This window comes from Caloenas nicobarica, chromosome Z (genome assembly GCF_036013445.1).
Source record: "Caloenas nicobarica isolate bCalNic1 chromosome Z, bCalNic1.hap1, whole genome shotgun sequence".
NCBI lineage: Eukaryota > Metazoa > Chordata > Aves > Columbiformes > Columbidae > Caloenas > Caloenas nicobarica.
In genome coordinates this window covers 53158626-53183319 of record NC_088284.1, presented here as the reverse complement: position 1 = coordinate 53183319, position 24694 = coordinate 53158626, and the positions used below count along the sequence as shown (strand labels likewise).

Sequence of the window (24694 nt, the reverse complement as noted above, 5' to 3'; positions counted from 1 at the left end):
CTCTCTCTGTGTTCATTTTGTTCATTGCTTTACTCACATCTGGGCCTTGGATATCTCTGGAAAATAGATAATTTGTCTTTGGAGTCTTGCAGAACTTAATGATTTCATCATCTTTCCTTTTGTTATTCTCTCTCCTCTGTTCCCCTAGCTACCAACCACCCTTTTGTCACAATGAGCCTAACTGGGCAGTATAATCCATGTAAACTAAGAGCTCTTTCTTTTACTGTGTCTGTAATTAGCCTGAAGGGTACTGCTTCCCTTTCACAAATGAAGAAAAGTCTTGCCTGATTTTTCCAGAAATACAAGTTGGCTTTATTAAAAAACTAACAAAACCCCCTGTGTGTATGTTTTGTGGAAAACAGAATGAAGTACAGACTTCAGATATGAACGCTCAGAGACACATTTGACGCGATGCTTGGAACGGCATCTCCGCGTCAGCCCGCTTTGCTTTCCCAGGGCAGGGTGAGCTCCCGCCGCAGCAGGCCCGGGACCAGCTCCCGCCGCAGCAGGCCCGGGACCAGCTCCCGCCACAGCAGGCCCGGGACCAGCTCCCGCCGCAGCAGGCCCGGGACCAGCTCCCCGCAGCGCTAGGCCGGCGGCTCCCCACGGGGCTGGTTCTCTCGTCCCTCGTCTTGTGACTGCAGTCACAAGGCCAGCTCTCTGCGACTGGCTCTTCAGGCTAACTTCATTGCCAGGCAAGGTAATTAGCGAGCAACTCCTCGTTTATTAGGGACTGGTGGGGTTTCTGTGTTTTCTTGTGTTGTTGGGTACCACCAGGTTTAGGTAGTTTGCTTTTATTTTACTTCTGAACAAACAAGCAAACAAACCCCACAAAACCACACACACACACCAAAAAAACCTGAACAAACAAAAAAACAAACAAAAAACCCCCACAACACTGCACTCAAACCACACCATGGGAAGGATGGGAAGGCTAGCAGCTGGGTTTATATGCAGGTTTTGTTGCGAAATCATACTTAAATGAAGGCAACTAAGGTGCTGTTATGCTGGCAGTAGGGCAGTGAATGACTCATATGTTGCAGTACGCAGATATATAACTGCCAGCACAGGAACACAGATTTTAGTCACTAGAATGTGTATACCTACCACAATACAAACATTCTTTCCACATGTCCCTAAAAAAGTGATTGTTTTTAGAGGCCCTGTGGTTACACTTGGGAGTACCAAGTGCTTGCTCTTGCTCTGTTCTTAATCACCTCTGTTGGCCCTTTGGCAGCAGGACCAGGTTACAAGAGATATTTCTTCTGATGTAGTACTGGTATAGTTAGGTTACTAGACTAGCCTCAAATTATGCTTGGTTTTAAGTTTCTGATTTTAAAAATGCAATAGAGTTTCTTAATAAATTGGTGACAGCAACTGCTTGTGTTCTTATATGGAGATTGTGAGAGAGAGAGTGTAACTATATATGTAGAAAATATATGTATAAACATATATATATATGCACACATACACTGTGTGTATATTTTGTTTGCAGGAAAACTGATTTACTAGCTTTCATAGTGAGAGTGCACAATTGTATTCTCCAGCATAAAATTGCCTATTACCTAAACCCTTGCCGTTTTTTCTGCTTCCTCTTCATTCTCCAGGATTTAAGCGTTGTTTGTGTTTTGCTGTTGATTGCAGAGATTGGGGAAGCACATGATGAGGAACAGAATAAGCAAGTACACACTGTACTTTCTGATCCTAAGGAGTTGTCACTGTTACAACTTTAAAGGGTGCCAGATAACAACCTGCAGAAAGGGTGCTTTGATACCTGAAGCAGTACTGAAATCATATCCTCACCCATGGGATAACAATACCTAAAGGTAAATACCTGTCCTGTATAATTATCTGTCTGCCTTTATTTAGCCTGTCTTTTCTTTATGAATAACAGAACATGGTTGTAAGTTTAAAAATAACCATTGGAGTTTCTTAGTAGGAGTATTTTTAACTTCTGGCTATGTCCTAATGTAATTCACAGAATGTTCTTAATAAAGTCTTGCACCAGCACAGTTGGGGGCATGTAGCAGGGGTGAAAATGAGCAGACAGGACAGGAGTTGCATCACGGCAAGATAGTTGCCAAAAGAAACGTCCATATAATGAGACAGAAGGGCTAGAAAGGGATCAGGGTGTCTAATACTTGAAGTGATGTAAACCCCAGTTTTCACACCCTTATCACTTAACATATCACGCATTTGTTGTAATTAATGATTTTTGTGCTCTGTGGTCAATGAACGCCTACTCATTTCAGAGCTGATTCCTGATCTCCTTAGGTGCTGTCAAGTCTGAGATTTGACACTAAGGCACCAACAGGACAGGTGTGCTGGAGGTGGCAAGGAACAGCAGTGCAGCCTGTATAAAAGGGCAAGCTTCCATCTGAAATGAGAACCTTTCCAAGTAAAAGAAAATGGGGGCATAACCATGACGTCGTGGCAATTCCTTATCTTCTGTTGCAGAGAACAATGGATACATGGGGAATATTCCTGATTAGAGTGTCATATCTGTAGCAATGGTTTATTGTAATTTGTGCTATTGAATGTTACCTGTCTGTAAATAACACAAGGCATTTTCTTATTCTTATGAGAATGTAAATCCCTTGGCAACATTGCAGCTTTTTCATCTTTATTAATTACCCAAGACATATGTAATTTTGGTGCTTAAAAACACTGTTTCAGACAGCACGAGACTTTTGGTCTTCTCAGGGCTGACAAGATCAAAACACCTGCAACAAAAACCTCTGCGAGAAAATGGAATTGTGAATGTTGATGTGAAAACCCTTTCTCAAACAATTCCAACCATGTAATGTCAGATGTAAAGCTTCAGATCAAATGGGGGTACTGACACAATCCACTACTTTTTATTAATATTATATAAAGTAAGTCACTTTTGTTTAATAATCAGGCCTCTGTCTCTACCTTTGCACTGCGTAAATCAGAGTTAAATGACTTTTACATTTGTCTGCATGCAGAAAATAAACTTTTGTTTTTCCCACCAGCTGTTGTCATTGTTTTTCTTGTTCTCATAAAGTGAGATTTCACTGAGAGATGGATGCTAATTGCTAGAATCTGCCATCTTGAAAGGCATGGTTTTTCCTGTAGAGTGAAGATGGATGACCAAGGTCTAATGTGGAAAAGCCTTTAACTGCTCTTCTGATGTTTCTGTACACAAGCGAGGTATTCCTGCACATCATCCGGAGAACCCAGGATAAGAGGGACTCTCTGGTGAATACTCTCGGGTTTCACATCCAACACTGCCTCAGTCCCTGTAGTCGCCATCCCACCTGCCTGCTCGATGATGAAAGCCATGGGGTTGCACTCGTAGAGAAGTCGGAGCTAGAAAGAAAAAGGGAACACGATTGATTGCCTTTGGGGGAAATTACACCAAAAGGCTTACCAGAACCTAGCCTTCTTGTTGTGATTTTGGAAAATTTTGTACCGAACATCAATTTTCCTAAGTTATCACTGTCTCTTTATCAGCCTCTCCTTCCCTCTCCTTCTTTCACCTTCCTTCACCTTCCTTCATACCCTCTGTTTTGAGGAAGAGTATACCGACCCTGCTGCATCCAAGCATCACCACCATTGTTTCCAAGCTGATGTGCTGATATGCAGTAGCAGTGAAGCTATATTTTGGCAAAAATGTCAAAAGTAGCTATTGGGCCCACAGACATCAGCAAAACAGTTAAGCCAGCTAAGTTAACAGTACTGGGAAAGAAAAGCCATGTACAGGCTTCACGTGTTACCTCAAAGCTTGGGGTAATCGCATTGTGTTTGGTCAGTATATTTCGGAGTTTGAAACTTGATGCTCCCAGTTTCACATTTCAGGATTTGTTTGCAGCCTTCAGAAATGTGAATACATATCAGTGGCCTGAACTCGTCTAGATAGTGACTTTGTTTTCAGAAGTAACTGCAGTAATTAGTAAAAGCAAATTTTCCCTTTTGGTATGGAGGCACTTTCAGTTTGGACTCTGGTACCTGTTCACATCTTTAAAATTGTTACCTCTGGGGTGCCTGCATTCCAGTGGAATGCAAACTTATTTGGGACATGTGCCAAAAGTTTGTGTGTTTAAAAGGATGTAGATAATAGCTTGTTATTTTTCAACAGACATTATTATATCTGCAGGTTAGAGAGAATGTTTTCTGGGGAAAAGGAAGTGTAACAGAATGAAATCATATACAGAGATGAAGAAATGGGTCAGACACAGGGCTTTACTCCCCATCATTCCTTTATCATGCTGTTTGTGACAAAACCGTGATATATTATAAACTTAAATAGCGCATATTACCTTCATTCTTATCTTTAAAGCCAACTGAAGTACTACTTGTGCTACAAGGACTCCATCTGACTGGCAAAATAGGACCAATAGCCTTTGTTGTTCTCCTTAGTGCATGGCCAGAAAACAGCAGTGGTAACACTGTGGAACCACATGTTGAGTTTCTTGTTGTTTAGCGGTGACTGGATGGCTTAAGAAAAGCAGTTTTCCTTCAGGTAGTTGTGCAGTTGCACTTAGGAGTTTTCAGATGGGCTTAACATTTTTTGTCTAGTAGGGAACTATAAGCCAAAAGTTCATAAAAATACTGTTTAACGTATCTGATTTGAAAAAAGGATCTATTTGTTCGCTGGTTCTACACTGCTTATTGAGCATTTTGTTCTCATTCTTTCTTTAACATAAAGAAGGAGTTCTATATGTGATTCTGTGATTCTGTGATATATGCTAGGGCCTACATGCATGTCATTTACATTTGCTCTAAAGCCTTCGGATCAATTCCAGTGACGTTTGCTTTCTCTCGGCTCTCTGTCCAAGTGCATAGACTGCATTTCAGGGGGATGATGACCAGGGCACCTGCCACAAAGGCATTATCTCTGCCACAGGAAGAGGTTTATGTGTAAAGAACTGTATATACCTGCACTCTGAGATGGAAAAAAGAAAACTTTTATTTGTGATGATCATACAGTTTCGTTTCTTTCATTACCCTCTCTTCTATGGTAGTGCAAGCCAGACCAACTCAACAGTCTAACTCATGCAGAAATCTTGATTTCTATAAAATTCTCTAAGTACTTTGTACATTTGTTATTTTGTCCTGTTTCTCATCTTTTCAACAATGGTTTAACATGGATTTCAAAACAAAAAGTTTGATCTGAAGAGACCAGTCAGCAAATCCACTTTCCCACACACAGCAAATTCTTTTTTTGTCTCTTGCTCTCATACACAAACAGATCCACACTGTTTAATAGAGTTTTTGTTGGGTTTGTTTGTTTGTGGTTTGGAGGGGGTTGTTTGTTTGATTGATTTTTCCTAGGATGCTGTATCAGACATTTACATCAAATTTGCCTGCATAAATGTGCTGACATTTTCTGTCTGGTGTTCTGAAGAGACTTCTCTTCCTGTTCTTCTTGTTACCCACACCCCTTGGACCTGCTCTTATTATGGTAAATACATGCTCACCAGGATGGAACCAGTAGTTCTCAGGCCCTGAAGAACTGTAGACATTAGGGTGTTGTGATACCAGTGTGGGAGATGGGGCAAGTAGTTTTCTGAGAACAAATCCCTGCCCATACCAGCCAAAGATACAAAAGCATTTGAACAGAAGGTTTTAAGTATGGTATTGACCAGGAAAGAAGAAGGTCTTTGACTGAGAGCACCATGACCAATCTGTTATGCATGGAACAAATCGTGTCCTAAGCATGACCTGCAGGTGATCCATAGATCAGCTGTGTAATCAGATCTCTTTTAAAACATACTTGTTCAGAAGTTTGATAATAAGTGTATCTGATGCTGCAGGAGAAAAGTTTAAGTTGACTATGATGGCCCAGCAGTCCTAGGAAGTCACTGTTTTGCATTGCACTGCATTGAGTCGTGTGTTTTGTACAGGTGTCCAAATGGGAAATCATCTTTTCCAAGAATACTGATCTCAGCACACATGAAACTCACCTTCAACTGACAGAGTCTTTCAGATCAGTTAGTAGATGCCTGTGTTTGCAGGGCTGGTGACAGTAAGCTCAGTACACTTTGGAAACAGCAGACAGATAAACTCCGTTGTCTAACATTGGACAAAACCCTGTCCAGAGTTCAGCATATCCCACTTGGACTCTAGTTGCCAGTGTAAAGCGCAGAGGTCTTCCTTAGACCTGTGCATGGGCACATCTGCCAGCTGTGCCTGGGTATCTCAACGGATTTCTATGGTACTGAAATATTCCTCTTTAGAAAAATGAACAAAGCCCTTGGCTGCAGTGAAAACCATTTGGCTAGTTTGTAATATAAAAGCACACAGGAAAATTTCTGGCCTAAACTGGCAGATGCCTAAAATTTCTTGCCTAAATTCCATTGCTGACCATCATATTCATCAATAATTTTCTCCAGAGATGGAAAATTATTATCTGTTTATATATGTAAAGTACTATTTTACAGCTCCAGGAAAAAAAGAGGTATTAGGTTGACTAAGTTCATGAGAGAGTAAATCTAATGATTTACCTTTCCTTTAGGACTCTTCTGATTAGCAGGATACATGAAGATCCCACCATACATCAACGTACGGTGAACATCAGCTACCATGGAGCCCACATATCTGGCACCATATGGGGAACTGCCATCCTGAAAAACATAGAATAAAGCATTATATCTACCAGGCTAGACAGCTGGTAGCATTAAATCTGCTTAAATCAATGTCTGCTTATGGACACCGTAAAGGTGTAACCCAGCCTGAAGCTTAGCCCTTTGTAAGACATAGGGGTTGTCTATGGGGTTCTAAAACAAGCGCTTTAAAGAGCTGCATTCACAGCATGGAAACCAGGGTGCCTGTAATACAAGTGCACAGTTTGGTATCAACTCCCAGCCTGTGAAAAAGCAAGGGCTGCGAAGAGTGAGTGAAAGGTTCTTCATATTATCAGAACAAGGTACCCATTTGGTTGCTGATCCTTCTGTGGTTCCTGAGCCCATGCATGAGGAGCAATGTCACTTTTCACTACACACCCAGGTGATTCCCAGGGGATGCCAGCTTTTTCCTTCTTCATCAACTTTGTCAGGTTGTGAAATTGGTCATAGCATTCATTCTGCAGCTTATTTTGGGAGATAGCAATTTATTCATGAATGTAGTTTTTCCTTGCTCTCAGCTTAGAAATTGATGTTGTCGAAGGAGAGGTCATTTTAGTGAGAGCTATAGGGAAGTATTCATATCAGTCTCAGGTTTACTGGTCATAAAAGTGGTAAGGTAGGTAATACAGAAGATAAGTAAGGTGTCTGGCATAATTAGAAGTTATAGATACCAAATAAACTCCACCTGAGAAAAGCCATGTGTCACCATGGTTTTAAGAAGGAGAGATACACAATGCAAATGGAAACTGAAGGAAGGCTTTTTGAAAGCTACCATGCCAAGAAGTCTGTTGATCTTTTGCCATCTCTCACTCCATCTTCAGTGAAGCAGAGGAGGAATTTTCGCCTCCACAGAAGATGACTGGAGACTGGGACTTAATGTGTGTTTAATACACATATATATTTGAGTATTGCCATGCTATGTTTGAAAAGACTTCTGCTTGTTTTTTCTGTCTCGATCAGTTGTCTAATAAAATATCTTGGTGCTTTTAACAAAGCTCGCTTTATGCTGATACCAGACCCAGAGAAATACACAGGTAACTTGTTCACCATTGCCAGCTCCACAACCTTCAGGCACCACAAGTTAGTCACACTCCCTAGCAAAATAATGAGCTTAGGTGAGAGAAAAAAATCCTCAAATGGGAGGAAAAAAAAAAAGATAAAAACGTCATTCTATTTGGGAATCACTTTTTCCAACATTTCTATGCAACTGTGAAATTTTGATATTCTTATTTAATTGCACAATATAATGCAACACAATGCTAGTAAGTTGAGTTTAAAGCCACTAAGTATAAGACTTGGATATTTGATACAGCTGGCAGTAAAATTGGAACAGAGAATTGCTCCAGCCTAAGTAATAACCCTTATTCAACTGTACTTGTACTGTTTTCCATTATTCTTCTGGTACACATTAAGAGAACTATTGAAAATTGTGAGGAAAACAATACAAAGTGTGAAAGACATGATGGATAAGACACAGCCTGGAGATTTTCTATTTAGTTTTGTTTTAAACCTGGCCTTATTACTTCCAGGCACAACTGATCAATACTTTTAAATATTTGATCCCTTATTTTTCATGGCTTACTGTCAAACAATTACATATTTGGACTTCAAATGATAGCTTCTCCATCTCACAGCTGTTGGCACTTTGTGATTTTGCAACTGCAAAAATTTGAGGTGAGAAAAAAACACCTTAAGAGGTGTTAAAGAGAGACCAAATCAGCTTTGCCGTATAAGAAAAGACTGTTTTCAGGGAAAGATGTGATTACTATTTAGAATAACCTTTAAAAATAAAATCAAAAATCTCTTTTATGCTTTCAGAAGATGATGAAGCAAGTCTTAAGAAAAGTTTGTTAAACATTAAGAAAAGTCTTAGCGTATCGATCATAAGCAGACCCTGAAACAGACTGCTAAGGACCATTATCAAATAAGGAACCTGAACCCATATGCACAAACTTTACTAACCGTGAGCTGCACAGCTGAGCCACCTGCGTACAAATCATCAGAAATGTTTTGGATGTGCTGGATTTCTTATTTGTGTGCAGGTCATTTACACAACTTACGTGTACATGGGACAGTCTTATGTGAAGCTGATGAGATGCCACTGACAATTTTATTTGCTTCTTATCCTGATAGAAACTCGCCTGCCAGAAACACAGTGCAGAGAAAAAAATACAGAAGAGAATTTCCTCCGTTCTGGTACAGTTATCACTTGAACCAGAGACTGAAATAAATTTTTCACCTCCCTTAGCATCCAGCTACCGGCATGAGAGGAATACATAGTCCTTTTAGTTACTAGAAATGTTACTTCTTGTTTCTCCAGTTTGGTCACCCATGCATTTTTCTTACAGATGAGAAAATTAATAGGTGTTGCATGTCTGATGGCATGTTGCCCAGGCTTTCACTTCAAACAAAATAACAGAGCATGAATGCTAGGGAAATTAATCCCAAGTTCTGAGCAATACCAAACTGTGTGTTTGCCCAGTTAGCACTTCACACTGGTTCGGTTGATGCTAATGAAAGAGTCACAGAATGTTGATGTTTCCTTGGTTAGCATCTGTGGTGCTTGAATACACTTGTGATTGCTCTTAGTATCACCCTTTCTACTGCATTTCTTTGCTTAACCCAGAGGAACAAAAATAGGTCATAACAGATAGGTCCTGTGATTTTTTCTTCAGAACATGATGGAAAGCACTTCTTTATTCTACTTACTTCTGACAGCTAAGTTCCTCCACAGCAGAACGGACCATGTTTTTCTTGCATAACAATGATGACTAGGAGAGCGGGGAGAAGAATGTCTTTTCTACAGACTACAGCAGAAACGCTCTGCATCTCACTCTCCACATACAGTTATGGTGACAAAAGCACAGTGGTTTTATTAGCTTTTGTGTGTCACTCAGGCACAGTTGGGCTGGCTGGCAGAAAAAATACTTCATGCTGAAATATGCTGTTGTGATAAGTTTTTGATGGCACCGCTAGGAGAAATCCTTAAACAGAGAGTCTCCATTGCATGGCCCTCAATCAATGAGCTGTGATGAGACAGCTTCTCTTAGGGTGGCAGGAAGTTAAGATAAAGTGAAGCAGGACAGTACCCTCAGGATGTTTCTGAGTTCTACCATCAGTGAACCAGTGCCAGCTAGAGGCCAGGGCCCTGCAGGCATTACCAGAGGAAGAACCCACTTTGGGAAAGAATTAGGTGAAATCCATGCAGAAACAGTTCCTGGTTCAGCAGCGTGCATTATACAGTGCAGACTTCAGTAAACGTGTTGCATGACAGGCAGTCTTGCAGATAGAAGCTTGCTCTTCAAGCTGGTTAAGCAGCAGGAGATTTTGTGATGCTTAACAAAAAATTAGCTTCACACTGGACTCTTGTTCCAGAAGAGATGTGTCTAGACAAAGATTTCCCGCTAGGATCTGTGTAATAATGGTAGAAGGTTTACAGCTGTCCTGCAGAGCAGCAGCACTCTTCCAGTGCTTTTAATTTATAATTGATGCCTTAGGTGAATGGTGGTTCACAAGAAACTTTGAGGGTCAACATGGCTTTGTAGTCCAAACTGTCTGATTTGGGATCCTGTTCTTAGATAGTAAGGGAAAATCTCTCCTCTCCACATAAACAGTTGACTTGTGATGTTCGGTCATCAATGATAGTGATACAGAACACGGGACATCGTGGACAACATCCTATTTTGTTTGCCTGTTTTATTTTTAAATTTTCAGTTTTCTGTGGCAATGTTAGAGAGTCATCTGAACAGCGTGTTGACTAAGAGCCACGGGAAGGAGGAAATAGAGGTAGGATCAAAGGGAGAAGTGATAAAAAAGTTACAAGTGGCTGAAATTAATGCCTAGTCTCTTGGTTTCTAGTGGCCAGAAGGCCATTAGGCTAAGAGTGGTCTGCCTGGGTAAGAAGATGTCCCCCGTGCTCCACATGTCAGCTGCCCTTCCAATCACAGGTAGAAAGTATCAATGCATTGCCTTTCAGCATGCTGAAGAGAGGAGAAAAACAAACAAACAAACAAACCCCAACAAAGCTGTGCAATGTTCTGTCTGGGTGCTGCAGGGAAGTTAGGAGCATCACCAATGTAGCTGTAGCTGGTAAGGCGTACAGCTGATGCCAGGAAGCAGGTTTCATGCTGTGGAAGAATGGCAACATCTTCTCTCACTTGTCCTCCCACAATACAGTTATAATGTCCTTTTAAAATCTGGGAGCTGAGTTATGCAGTTTCCAAAACTCGGGTTCATAGCAAGCTTTCAGATGGGCAGGGCACTTCCCTGTGCTTTGTGGCCATGACATTGGTGCCTTGGCCCTTCCCACACAGACAACCCTACATCTCAGAGCAGCAAAGCGATGTGCTTGCTCAGCACCATTGAGGAAGCTTCCCCTACCCCAAATAACCTGTGCACTACTGTGCTGCTTGCTTTAAAGTAACAAAAATACCTTCAGCCAACTTCTGTTGCATTACTGCAACAGCACTTTCAATAGGTTTTCCTCAAATGAAGCACAGACAAAATAGTGTTTGCAAATGAGGATTTTCCTGTATGTGCTAACCTAAGGATTTAGTGAATCACATGATACAAGTGTCCTCACTGAGCCTGTGGTGAAATATGTGTCAGGTCCCTCCACCGTGTTTGAAATCTCTTCAGTCTTTTTCTAATTGCCTAAGGTTGATTATTTTTTAAGAGTTTTATTTAAACAACACTTGAGTGGTTTGCAAAAACATAAACTAATAAATCTAGCATTACTGCATTATACCGAGTACATAGCTGCGCAGAATGAGAAGGACAGACTTTCTATTTCCCAGCTGAACTAGTTTTCAGGAAGTATGAAAGTTGTGTCACGGGCTTCTGCTTCTCTCACAGCTGGACTGAAAGCAGACTTTGAAGTTTCGAAATAACCTCAAATATTCAAACTGAATACATTTTAAATGCTGTGATGTGACACACTCTGTTGTGACAATCTGGGTAACATGGAAAAAAAGTTTTGATAAGAGGTCAGCATTGCAGCTATATCCAATGTAGTTAATTCAGATTTTCAGCTCAGAAGGAGCTTCTCACAAAACCACAATTTGAACTCTTACTTGTAACATTTCTCTTGTACAGCACCCTGAAGTTTTCTACTGGGTATACTGATTTTTACGTGAGTCCTGTATAGGTATTCTTGACAACTAATAGCTTTAAATATAATCTTATGGCGCTTTTTTGCCTTTTTTTTTAAAAAAAACAAAACAAAACAAAAAAACCCCCAGGAAGAGCATTAAAACCAGCTTCCTGGCCAAATTCAGTCCTGAGCTGTTACATGTCCCTATGTTTCATTATGGCTTACTGGTCACACGGACACATTTTCTAGAGAGCTTAAAGCTTTCCACATCGAGAGCTTCTGCTGTGTTCTCCTGGCACTGACTAGAGGCCATACAGAGCTGTATGTCCCAACAAGCGAGTTCATCAGACATGGGATGTTCTGAGCTTTATCTCTCTGAGGCATAATTCTTTTAACAACAGCATACAGTGAAATTGTGCTTCAGATCCCTTTTTTTTTTTTCCAGCCTGTGGAGCGGTTCCATGTGATGCAAGTAGTGCAAGAGGGATAGCACATTTCTCAGATATACAGGGAGGGGAGATGTACAACCGTGTACAGGGAGGAGAAGGTGATGCCACCCAGATCCTTGCAAGCACCTTCTGACAGTACATGGAATCTATCCCCAAATGCCCAGCTGCACATATGACTCAGCTGCATATTCAGATAAGCTAGAAAACAAGAGTACCCCCACATTTTGCTGGCACAGTTTCAGAGCTTTGTCAAAAAAACTTGTTCTTCCTGTACAACACATTTTCCTCTGCACAGTAATGAACAAGCTATGAATTTACTTACCGAAGTCTAAGTTATAAAAGTTATAAAAGATGTCAGGGCACCAGAAACCAACACATCAGGTACATACCCAAAATGGACCTGATGGCATGAAAGGGTTACATGGGGCTGAACTCAGCAAGGTCTTCAAATCCTTTCCCCTTGGTCAGGACTGCGTGGGGGCAGTGATCGCCAGCACACAGTACATTGAGTACAGTGCTAATATTCTCTTACCTCAGGGAATTTCTTCTTTTGTAAATATTCTGTCATTGCAGGATCAAAATACTTTGCATAACCTTCATTGAGACTGTATACCTTCCCTTTCTTCTTGATTTTAACATCTTTGTCCACCAAAATAAATTCACCGAGAGCCTACAGAACAAGATAGACCAGCTATCAGCAAGGAGCAGAACATTTTGTTGACTTTCTGTAACAGTTGTCACACTAGAGAGGCAGAAATGCTAGCACAGCTTGTTCCTTTCAGCACCAGTCTTGTGTATAACTTCACACTATTTCGAACAGAGCAGAAAGCACAGAATCTGCATTAGGTTAATGAAAACTTTTCACATTGGTAGTATAAACAAAAAGCAATTTGACTATAATAACTAGCATACCAAATGGATACCAGCCAGCCCTGAAAGCAGATGAATCGTGGATCTCTCTCCACAAATCATAAGGTTACAAATTAAGAATTTACACTGCTTTCTGGTTTTCAAACTCTTTTTGCCTGTCTTATCTAAATATCTTAAAGTGAATGTGATCAGCTACCCCCAGGTGTTGCTGCCTGCAGTTTGAGTGCAACTTCCACCTTCTGTCCCTCTGTCTCTAACCAGAGCCGTTCAGCTCCCAGTTCTCCTCCTTTGGAATGAGCCTATTTATAAAGCTTAAAAGGAGTTTTGATAATAATGTATCCTGTTATCAAAAAGAACTCCTCCGTTATTGCCCACATCTAATGCTGGTTCTTGCATTCTTTCTGCAATACTTGTTGGGCTCCCGCGCTGGGCACCAGCGGGTGAGACGTGTTTGATTGTATGGGCATGGCTGCGCTTTTCAAATTGTTGGGCATCCAGCTTAGAGGACTTAGAGGACTTAGAGGACATAAGACCAAACTGCACTCAGGAAATCAGACATCACTCTGCATGAACTGTATCAACAAACCATCCTTGCCCCAGGCTAAACACTGGACAAGCTGAGGTTCTCATACAGACAGAGAAACAAGAACAAGAAAAAAGCAGAATTCCTTTAAGTGGAGGCAAAAACACTGTTCAGAGTAAATTTTCTTAAGTATGCAAACCAGCAGTCTGGTTTGAATGAATAGGGCTTCAAATGCTATTTAACTAAGCTGTCTTCCACTGAGTAGAAAAAACATACAGAAGTATTACAACCAACACACTCATGTGTTATTAAATACTTGTAAGGTGGAGGTGTCATGCTCCAGGATGTGTGTGAAAAAAAAAATTCGTGTAGATTGCCTTGATTACAGACACAAGGAGTAACAAAAATGAGTAAGCCCAAGCACGGGAAGCTCTAAACCACGGTGGCAACGTGATTAACACCATGACTGTACCGGATCGAGCATGAAGCAGTCCACTCCTTGCCCTGTGGAGAGGGCGACCAGTGTAGCACTGCCGTACAAGGCATAGCCTGCAGCAACAATATTGCGTCCGGGCTGAAAAGCATCTTTCTCAGAGGGTTCGTTGTCTGTTTCCTGAGGAAAAATTACCATTGGACTGAAGATTAAATTCTTATAAGAAACAGTAAAAACAACGCTTCAATAATAATGTGGGGCAGATTTCCTTTTTGTGTCTATGCAGGCCTTTGAAACCACCAAAACAGAGGTCGTTCCCACTAGTTCATGGCAAGTTTGGTACAAGTACATGTGCATGCTGGGACATGGCGTTGAGCGTTTGTTATTTTACACATCATGCATTCAATACGATACCTGCAACAAAGCTGATACCTTAGCGTTACAGCCCAGTCTATTAATTCAAGATCATCAGAAATCTGAGACAGAACAGAGGTACTAATTTTCTGTATATGTAAACATAAGCTATCACACTGACACTCCTCAGTGGGAATAACTATGGGTTGAATGCAGCTATTAACGTTACAGACAAGTTCCTTCCAGTAATGCAGAATTAAAGGGTAGATGGTGCAACATGGTGGAAGCAAGGTTGTGCATTGTTTCTGCTGGTGAAAAGACGGGTAACTGACGTGATATGACTGTTCACGTTATACATAAAATAACAAATGCATTTGCGGTGCAATGTGTGTGTGTGTGTGTAGGTATGCACATATAACTCTACACAGAACATTCATATGGCATTTTACTTCAGGCTTTTAACCCATTTCTGATGCTCATATTTTGATTTGACACTTTGATTATCACTGAATAACAATAGCCCAAGCTGAGCTGGTGCAAATATTTCCAGCCAGCTCTGGAGGTGTGCCTGAGCCATGGCTCACTTGAGTTTGACTGGTGCAATACGAAAGGAGAACAGACAAGAGTACTTGGGAAGTCTGGCTCCCGCCTTCAACTCCTGGGACTACAAAATCGGTAGGGAATGCTTTATACTAATGTTTTTTAAAAGCTTGTTGATTCTAGTGGGTCTTCTGTGAATGTTTTGATGGTGGCTCATGAGGAGTTAAAAAGAGAATGTCCTCAGATCCTTTCTTCAGTGTCTGGTTTAGCATTTTATTGCAAACACAGACAATTTCTCAATGGTTGCACGGTCTTAATTAGACTGAGTAACACCCGACTAGAAATAGCAGGTCTAACCCAAAATATATGGTTATAAAAATAAAAATCAGTGGAGATTGTTTTGTGTAGGAAATAAAATACTTTATGAATATTGAGTCAATTCTTTAAAGAAACTAGAATGCCTTCCATAGATATTTTCCAAAGGAAAGCATCTCTCCTCCAACAAACAGAGAAACTTTCTGCTGTTCCTCATGGCATGGAGCTCCCAAGGTGCCCATCAGGGTCCTAGCAAGATGGAAGGCTAAGGGTGAACTGGGGATCCTGTTCATAGTTGTATGCCAACATATAGAGGAAAACTGAGATGTGGGACACCAAAACTAGATCTGTCATGCTGTATGAAGCAGTAATTCCACATCAAAATGTTTTCATTTTCAGGAGAAAGATTTTGTTACTTTTTTTACTTTCACTTACAGTTTTCAGCTGTATTTTGTCAAAAACCTTTTATTATTATTATTATTTTCCCAAGTTCTTCTGTGGAAAAAAAAATCCAGTTGCCAACCAGGTCTCCATTGGAGCTGAAATTTCACATGTATAAATACATAAAGTACACAGCCCCTTGGAATTACTCTATGTCAAGCTGCTCATTCAGAGAGGTTATAATGCATTTAATGAAGAAAGACTAGTGAAAACCCCTCTTTGTATGTTCCAGAGCTTTGAATACTGGCTATTAGTGGCTAATCCTTTGCTAAACCATCTTTTACAGAATGAACTATTATACCCTACAAGGCATCTTCTCTTTCAAAACTACATACATCCCAACATCAAACAGGATGCCGCAGATGCAGCCAGGACCCCTGATCTGCTTCCTGCAGAGGAAGGTTGTCTTGTGACTGTGCATCAAAAGCAATGGTTATCTATAGTAGACTCATTATTTGCCGCAGTAAATGCAGAATTAAATATACATTTACACCACCAGTTGCAAACCTATTATGACTCCCCTAGGTTTTTTGTGTGATTTCCTCATTAAATAAAAAATAATTTTGTATAAATACAGTAAAGAGGTTTGTTTTGTAGAACATGTTGTATGTACAGTAAACATAGCTGCTGGTTACGTATGATATTGATTTAAAATACATTTTTCTGAGATGAGATTTTCAGCCCTACCTCTTAAATGCATTTTCTGTGTTGATAAGGCTAAGAAAACACATATTTGTTGATGATTCTGAAAAAAACAGAGGAACTCCTCACTGAGGAGATGCACAGTTGGGCAGAATTCACTTGTTTTTCCATCCTTATTCACAACTGTGTTTCCAAGAGCCGGTTTCCAAAAAGAAGAAAAAAAACCTCAGTCACAACCAAACATGTCACAAAGCTTCTCAGAATGTAAAAGAGCTGGAGATCAGCTGATATTACATTGTTAGGACCGCAGGAGTTTTGTCCTGCCAAGTACCATGTACTGTGAATCAAACCAGCGCATTGAGCTGGCCGGTAGAATCTGATAGCTGCTGCATATTTTCACTTCTTTCTGGTGTACAGATGGATTTCTATTATATCATATTTTGACTATGAGATGGTGGTAATGAAATCTCTTTAGAGGTCTTTATGCAAAGTACTGAAATAAGCAAAGGGACTGAAGAGAAGCCCTGACAAGAGTTGCCAGACTTTCTTTGGCGCTTTGTTGGTGTGAAGCAGATGAAACAAGGTCCCCAGAGTCTGGTTATAGGGGTACCCCAAGGTGATATCTGAGTTTGAAAATTTTTGCATGTATGATTTGCCCACATCAGAGAAGGGAGTTCTCGTCAGCACTGGGAGCAGCTCTGGAAGGACTTGGTTTCCAGGTCTCTGTTCATATCACATGTTTCATGAGCATCTTTTGAGTTTGCCCTGAATGTTTATACCTTGTCCATGAGAGACCACATGAAGAGCAGGACATTGGCCTCATGACAATGAAGGGAGGGGAGAAATAAAATATATCTTAGGCACTGGGCAATGTTAAAAATGAAAACTGAACTAAAACCAAGCAGCAGAGTTTTGTAGCATATATGCGGGGTAAGAATTGAGAGTTGTAGATTCAGCTCAGTGGCACAAAAAATTGGGAATAATCCAAGCAAAAAAATACTTATTATCACCACATCCTGACACTCCAGCAGCTGAGAGCCCCTCAGCAGCAGTGATTGTCAAGGTCCTATCCCTTGCTCTGGCTTCTGCTGATTCAGCAAGGCTCCTCCCTCAGGCCCACGTTCCTGATGTTTCTGGTCTTTTTAACAATACTACCCATGCTTGAGAAAGTATAAGCCAGGTGGAAAATTAAATAAACCTAAGATGGCATTTATTTCTAGGTGGTTTTCTCTAAGAAACTGGTGCAGTGCATTTTTGACAGGAGGCGCACTAGTACCTGCCACCATAGTGGTGGCTCTGGATTGAGAGCAGCCAGAGAACCATTTTCAGATTTGAAATGTATTGGTCAAGTCTGGCCTTTGTAGAAAAGTGTTGATTATATTTTTCTCCTAAAATAAGGCCAATATTCTGGTTCTGGAAGGTGTGCCTTTGGAAATGAAGTTACGGTGCTGACGTGGTGAGAAAATCAGTCATGCAATCATCTGAGAATTGGAAGGTACCAAATATCAGACAGGTGCTAAGGATCATCCTTTGGAATTACAATTGTTCTAGCTTTTCCAAAATAATATTCATGAACCTTAAATGGCTTAATAAACTATATTTTCTTTTTTAAGTGATTCTCATCCATTGGGATAAACATCTCATTCCGATCACACTACCCTTCAGTAACAATCAATAAAGCACTTTTTATTATTTCATTATTTCAAAAAGTTTGAATTAATAATGTTTCAGGTTAATAGTGTTGCTATGAAATTGTCCTGTCTGAGAGGAAGGTGCATTAATTAACATATACTTTGGAATTAGCATTTTAATGGCAAGAATTATGCAAGTGAAAGTTCGTAAATTCAACATTGTTTCTAATTTTCCAGGCGAAATTGATAAGCTGTTCTTGTAATTGACAAAGTGTGCTTCCTCCTAGCAGCAGGGTTTTCATTTGCATATGAACCACTTGTACAAATCAATGTCATTCTCTTTTTATGAAGCGCTGAAGAGTATCTACCCACTTGAAAACCAGTAACTTAGAAACAGTATTTACAATAAATATGATAAGATATATTAGAACAACAACAACTATGGAAGGATCAGAAAATTAATCCAAAACTTGAGTATTTGGGAACAACATGAGTTCTTCAAGAAATGTTTCTATTCTGAAGGAGAATCCTAGGGAAGACTGAGCAGCCTGTTGTCTTTACACACATTGACAGGTGAGTATAAGGTGGTAGAGAAATCTAATCCGCATTTCAACTGCTAAGCTGTATTAATCACACTGAGCACTTGCCTTTATAGTTATGTAGAGTAACCTAACACAACACTTCTAAACAGAAGGCTAGTGTTTAATATTTGTAAGATGATACCACATTTAAGAATAGTGGACAACACAGCTACTTCCTACTGTAAATGTCCAGAGGTGCTGTATTCTTTGGGGCTACCTTTATAGAGATAAGTGAAATGGGTGGGAGACCCTTTTCTTACCATAAGGGCATGTGACACGGATTGCATCCAAACAGCTAAGCTCTTTTCCCTACAAAAAGCAAGGTAATAGATGGTACTGGAGGTAATCCCTGGGCTGCTGTTTCCACAAGCCATACCCAGGCACTGTCTCAGTGTTGTCTGGCCTGAGCTGCATCTGTGATGGGGGTTTTTACATTTACCAGAAATGTAAAAAACGAGGACTAGCCAATTGAAAAATTATGAGTTAAAAGATGAGAGTGGACTTTAAAAACGTATCTTCCTATGTTTGAAGTGTAGTGTCTGAATCTGCAAAGACTTCTTTGCAGTCACAAGTACTGTAAATGTTACTTCATTATAGTGATGGCTGAGGGTCTCCCATAGTCATATGACTGTGAGCTCAGGCTTTAGGAAAAACACCAACTGCTGGGAGATTAGCAATCAAATCACAAGACTTGGCATGCCTCTAACTATTAACGTTTGTCAGCTGTCTGCGCAGTTGCTGTTCTTTGCAGCCCCATGGGAGCAGACATGCTGGCAGGGCCCCAGTGGCTGTAGGTGATTGCTTCCTTGAGCCTCAGGTGGCTTCCATCGTTAGCATGCTTATACACCCCCATTCGTAACAGGTATAGGAGCTCGCACAGGGAGGCCACCACGCTGCTAACCATGGCACAGTCCAGACAGTGACCATCAGCCCTCCCCAGTCAGTATCTGGGAAGACAAATACTGTGATTTGTAGGCACTGTGACACCCCTCAGTTCTACTGCAGTGAGTAAAGCATCACTGGAGGAGCTAACCAGATGCCTGATGGTGAGAGGGTTTAATTTAAATGCCTGTGTGTGTGTGGAGGAGGGAAGTGGTGCCACCTAACAGTTTCATGGGGCTCAGTATCTGCTTCCAAAGAATTCAGGCAGCACCTCAGCAAACGCGAATCTCACGTGCTCCCTCTTCTACTCTTTCTAAGGCTCTGTTGACTCCAAAGACACTTAAAGGACCTAGGAAGGAAACTAAGCTGATATACTCAAAACATTTTGCTTTCACCAAGTGAATTGTGCCATGTGTGCTTCATTGATCCTCTTACCTTTTTGTAGATGGCAAATATTGTTCCTATCGGTGCCAAGCAGTCTATATTGGATGAACCATCAAGGGGGTCAAAGCATACCACATATTTACCCTAAAACAGAAGTGGCAAGGGAAGCATTAAACAATCATAGAACCACAGAATCATAGAATCATTTCAGTTGCAAGAGACCCTCAGGATCATTGAGTCCAACCATAACCTAACCTAACTCTAGCACTAGACCACGTTCCTAAGAACCTTGACTAAACGCCTTTTAAACAACTCCAGGGATGATGACTCCACCACTTCCCTGGGCAGCCTGTTCCAATGCCTGACAACCCCTTCAGTGAAGAAATTTTTCCTATTATCCAATTTAAACCTCCCCTGCTGCAACTTGAGGCCATTTCCTCTTGTCCTATCACTTGTTACTCAGGAGAAGAGGCCAACACTGTCCATGCTACAACCTCCTTTCAGGTAGTTGTAGCAAGTGATAAGGTCTCCCCTCAGCCTCCTTTTATCCAGGCTGAACAGCCCCAGTTCCCTCAGCCGCTCCTCATCAGACTTGTGCTCCAGGCCACTCACCAGCTTCATTGCCCTTCTCTGAACTCTCTCTAGTATTTCAATGTCCTTCTTATGATGAGGGGCCCAAAACTGACCCAAGTATTCAAGGTGGGGCCTCACCAGTGCCGAGTACAATGGCACAATCACTTCCCTAGTCCTGGTGGCCACACTATTCCTGATATAAGCCAGGATGCTGCTGTTGGCCTTTTTGGCCACTTGGGCACACTGCTGACTCATATTCAGCTGGCTGTCAATCAACACTGCCAGTTGTAGTCTTGCACTATTGTTTCCTCTGCATTTAGCCCTCCGAGCACACTTGGCATGGCTTGCCGGAGAAGGCTGCGCTGCTGACCCAGCTGGCCCTGCAGCACAACACTCGCTCCCTGCAGGGCCTGCCAGAGAAATGGGAGGGGGCACATTTCTGCTCTGACAGCACAAAATCTGGTGATAGAAAGGAGCAGTCCTCTGCTGCCCAGGAATGCAAGATATCGCCTGAAAGCAAAAGGAGTGACCCATTCTGGAAGTGCGCATCTTCTTCCTGTAAATATGTTTTGTTACGTTTTGTTCCAAGCGAAAGGATTTGCCTGTGGTGTGAGGTTCGGGGGTAAGAAGGTAGAAGAAAAATATCTAGGGGAAAGAGCAGGTTACATCAGTGTGAGCAGTATCTCGCTGCAATAGGATCCCCTCCTGGGGGAAGCCTGATGAAGCAGTCAGGTGTTTCCTCTGGACATGTAACATAAAACTCAGTTCTGCCAGCCTCTCATCTCATTTTGTCTTGCCCAAATATTAATGTAATCCAAACCCATTACATCGGCAGTCAGGGAATGTAATAGTACACTTACACCTGGGCTCTGGTGTGTGTTAGCGAACTCCAAAATAATTATTCTCCGCCCTTCACAAAACTTCAATAATAATTTTACCCTCCACAGCTCCTTCAGCTGTTGAAACCATGACATCCACCACAGTTATTAATCAAAACAATGCAGTAATGGTGCGAATTTTCTGAATTCCCCCGGAAAGGGTTAGTTTTGGGGCCAGGCCCAGGTTTCATACGCAAAACAAGAGTGCCACCTGCTGCTGCCTGAGCCGATAGCCCCCCTGAAGGCAGGAGCTGCACAGACCCGCTTGTCTTTTGGAGTGATGATGGCCTCCTTGTTCTCCTCCGAGACCAGGACGCAGGTGCTGTAGGAAGACTGGAGCATATTAATCACCAGGGAGTTTGATAATACGTCCAGCTTCTTCACTTCGTCACCAGTCACGTTCACAGTGCCAGCTATACCAAACCTACAGAAAAATAAAAATATCAAGGAACCTGAAGAAGGCCAATGTTACAAGTTTTTAGGAAAAAAAGAAAAATACAAGTCAGGGTGGCTCCTTTCATCTTCCCACACCTCTAACCTTTGGATTAAACTGCTAAGGTGCATTAGGAGGCGGTTGCTGTTGCTAGAAAATAAAAGTGTGCATGAGAAGGGGAAAGGACGATGGCATCTTTTTTGGGTTTTACCTGGGTCCTTTTGCTGCTGCTTGGATGTTCTCCAGGCCAGGAGTAGAGCACACAACCCAGCCAGTGGGTGCCAGGCTTCCCCAGCAGCCCCACGAAGCAGCTGGCAGCAGCTTTGAGGAAGGAGAAGGGACAGTTAGCATTTCTATTATTTTCTGCTGCTTGCTGCACAGAGCTCCATGATCGTCCTTTAACCCACATGCACTCAGTCCCCCGAGACCCCAAAATCAGCAGCTTTAAAGACGCCCTCAGATAATTCTGTGTGCTGAATCGTATCTCAGGATCAAGGTCTGTTTTATTCGGTTATACTCATCTGAGTTAGGATGATGCTTCCATTCCTTACCCTGATTTTAGCAGTATACTAATGATGTAGTATATCGTAGTATATATATTTCTGAGATTTCCTGTTGAGAAAGCACTGTTTAGACCTAACGTGCACGGTTTGAGCATCTTAGAATTGCAAGGAATCATACAAGGAATAGATAAAACATTTTCATTCATCACAGGGGGGAAAAAAAAGGCTCAAAGGGGCAACTAATTAGTCCTTAGGATGTTGGTCAACAGCAGGCCTTAGTTGGGAGTAGTATTGGTCTTTTGTTTAACTCAAAGCTCAAAGGTACCTGAGCTTTTCAGAAGTACTGAGTGGTTTTGGCACTCTATTTTGGAGTGCCAAGTTTGAGATACTGGAGAAGACTGTGATTTTCAGTGCTAAGCACCCATTCTCCAGTTAGTATGTTTTCAGGCACATTCCCACCTCAAGTCTATGGCTTGGAAAAAGTCTTCCTTTCCTTTTGAATGGCAAATTTGTTAAAAGTTCATGTTGAGCTCATTAACATTAAAGAAGTCACTTCACAGTCTCCTATTTGGAGGGGCTAGAAAAAGCAACACTCTCTTACTTCACAAATGCAGATGGATGCAAGCCAGTCACCATGGTTGAAAGTTTGCCATGGGAATTTCTGAAATTTCGTGGTTAGTTGCAGTAATTTGAATGGTGTGAGTTACTCATTTTTCTGTTTGGATACTTCAGATATTTTCAGTCCATCACCTGAAACTTTTGCTTATAGAGACATTTGCTCCTTAACATAATGGACATTTTCCTTCTGAAGGGAAGATTCATCCAGCACAATAGCTGTGTGTCCTCTAGGCTAGATGGCTATTCCACCTCTAGTCTATCAAACAGAGGTTCTTCTCTTCTTGTTAAACACTTCAGAGGTTTCGTGTTGAAAGATAAAAATGAGATAAAAGCAACTGTTCCTCTCAGTCAGGGAGGCAAAACAACTCAGCTTCACTTAGTAAGTACAGAGATGAAGCACAATTTAACCATTAGGGCACAGGAGCCCGATGCTGCTGTTGAGTTTATGTCTCATGTTCTCTCTACATATTGTGGTCCATGCCTGTAAAGTGAGGGTGATAGTACTGTGGCACCGAATTCATGATTTGCAAAGATCATTGACCACTTTGACCAAACAGTCAACAAAAGCACAAAAAAACCCCAGAGTGTTGTACATTTTGGCGTTTCCATGGAAAAAAAAAATATATGTAAATGTTGTCTTTTTACACAAATATATTCTCTGTCTTTTTAGTGCATGTGGGCATAGGTACATACACAGGCATGTACAGAAACATATATTTCAATACATAGCAAAACCTATATCTTTTAAATGCATAATTTTGTTAGGACTCTCCAGCTCTCTGAACTGCTTCTGGTAAATCACCATTAAAATTGTTATGTTTGTTTTTCATATAGGGCCTTTTAAGACTGCCCACCTGTAACCCTGATACTACTTGAGGAAGGAAATGCACTCATGTACGGCAATATATGGCTTTTCTCTCAGGGCCATTAATTTAGACCTGTTCTACCTGACTGCAGTATAAGTAACGGTCTAAATCAGGGGTGTCAAATTCATTTTCACCGGGGGCCACATCAGCCTCCTGGTTGCCTTCAAAGGGAGGTCTGAATGTAATTTTAGGGCTGTATAAATGTAACTACTCCTACATTTATAGAGTCCTAAAATTACATTTGGCCCTTTGATGGCAACCGCGAGGCTGATGTGGCCCCCGATGAAAATGAATTTGACACCCCTGATTTAGACGATTACTTATACTGCAGTCAGGCAGAACATCAGCTTCCCAAGATAAGACAGGATAAGCTGAGCACAGCTCAGCACTGGGTTTAGATGTTGGTAGAAAATATCACCGTGTGATAGTCTGCATTAAAAATACCGTAGCATGATATTCCACAAATTCACAGTAGATCAAAAATAGCTCAATAGGAACATTTACAATGGATAACAGGGTGAGCAGTGCATTGAACTTCTGACTTACATTTTCAGAGTAAAATATTACAAAACAGCTATTAGTCTAAATGGCTGTCTTGTACCCAATATTAAAATGCTCCAGAGATCTCCCGCTTTCCACTCTTGATGATTCTGGCTCTGACCTCATGCCTACTGTCACCCAGCTTAAAAAGGCACTTCCAGTATATTTAGTAACCCCTGCCCTCTCCCCAGCAAGCAGCTTCTCTCTACCTGCTCTTCCTTCCCATTTCACTAGGTAGGACTCACATGTGGGCAAGGCCTGCCTTTCTGACTGCCGAGGAGATGGCCTTTATGGCCGTCAGCATGGAGTTGAGCAGCTGTGTCAACTCCCCTGTCGCTCCTTTCACGCGGCGTCCCTTCTCCATGACGAATCGCGTCAGCGTCAGCATATCCGTTTCGAAGGGGGTTTTGTCAGACATTTTTGCTGGGTACCAGAGCTGCTATTGTCTTGGCTGGACAAGACGCCTTCTTGCTGCCTTGAGATCCTGGGTAGCTGTCTTATTTTGAGGCAAAGCCGCGTTGCTGGTCGGAGTTTATTTAGATGTTTCCAAGACCAC

General features: G+C 41.5%; 1 protein-coding gene and 1 long non-coding RNA gene across 2 annotated transcripts; one reads left to right on the top strand and one right to left on the bottom strand.

Moving 5' to 3' along the window:
- The first annotated feature begins 402 nt into the window (after positions 1–402).
- On the top strand, positions 403–2729 carry LOC136001581 (uncharacterized). The gene is made up of 3 exons (XR_010607812.1): positions 403–700; positions 1645–1826; positions 2275–2729. It is a non-coding gene; the product is annotated as an uncharacterized LOC136001581 (long non-coding RNA).
- Positions 2603–24694, bottom strand: LOC136001580 (fructose-1,6-bisphosphatase isozyme 2). Its single transcript, XM_065656063.1, has 7 exons — positions 24384–24694; positions 21440–21602; positions 19779–19871; positions 13997–14137; positions 12664–12801; positions 6471–6590; positions 2603–3333 (listed from the first exon to the last, which is right to left on the bottom strand). The coding sequence occupies exons 1-7, from the start codon at positions 24554–24556 to the stop codon at positions 3139–3141; spliced, it is 1023 nt and encodes a 340-aa protein (XP_065512135.1). The 5' UTR covers positions 24557–24694; the 3' UTR covers positions 2603–3138.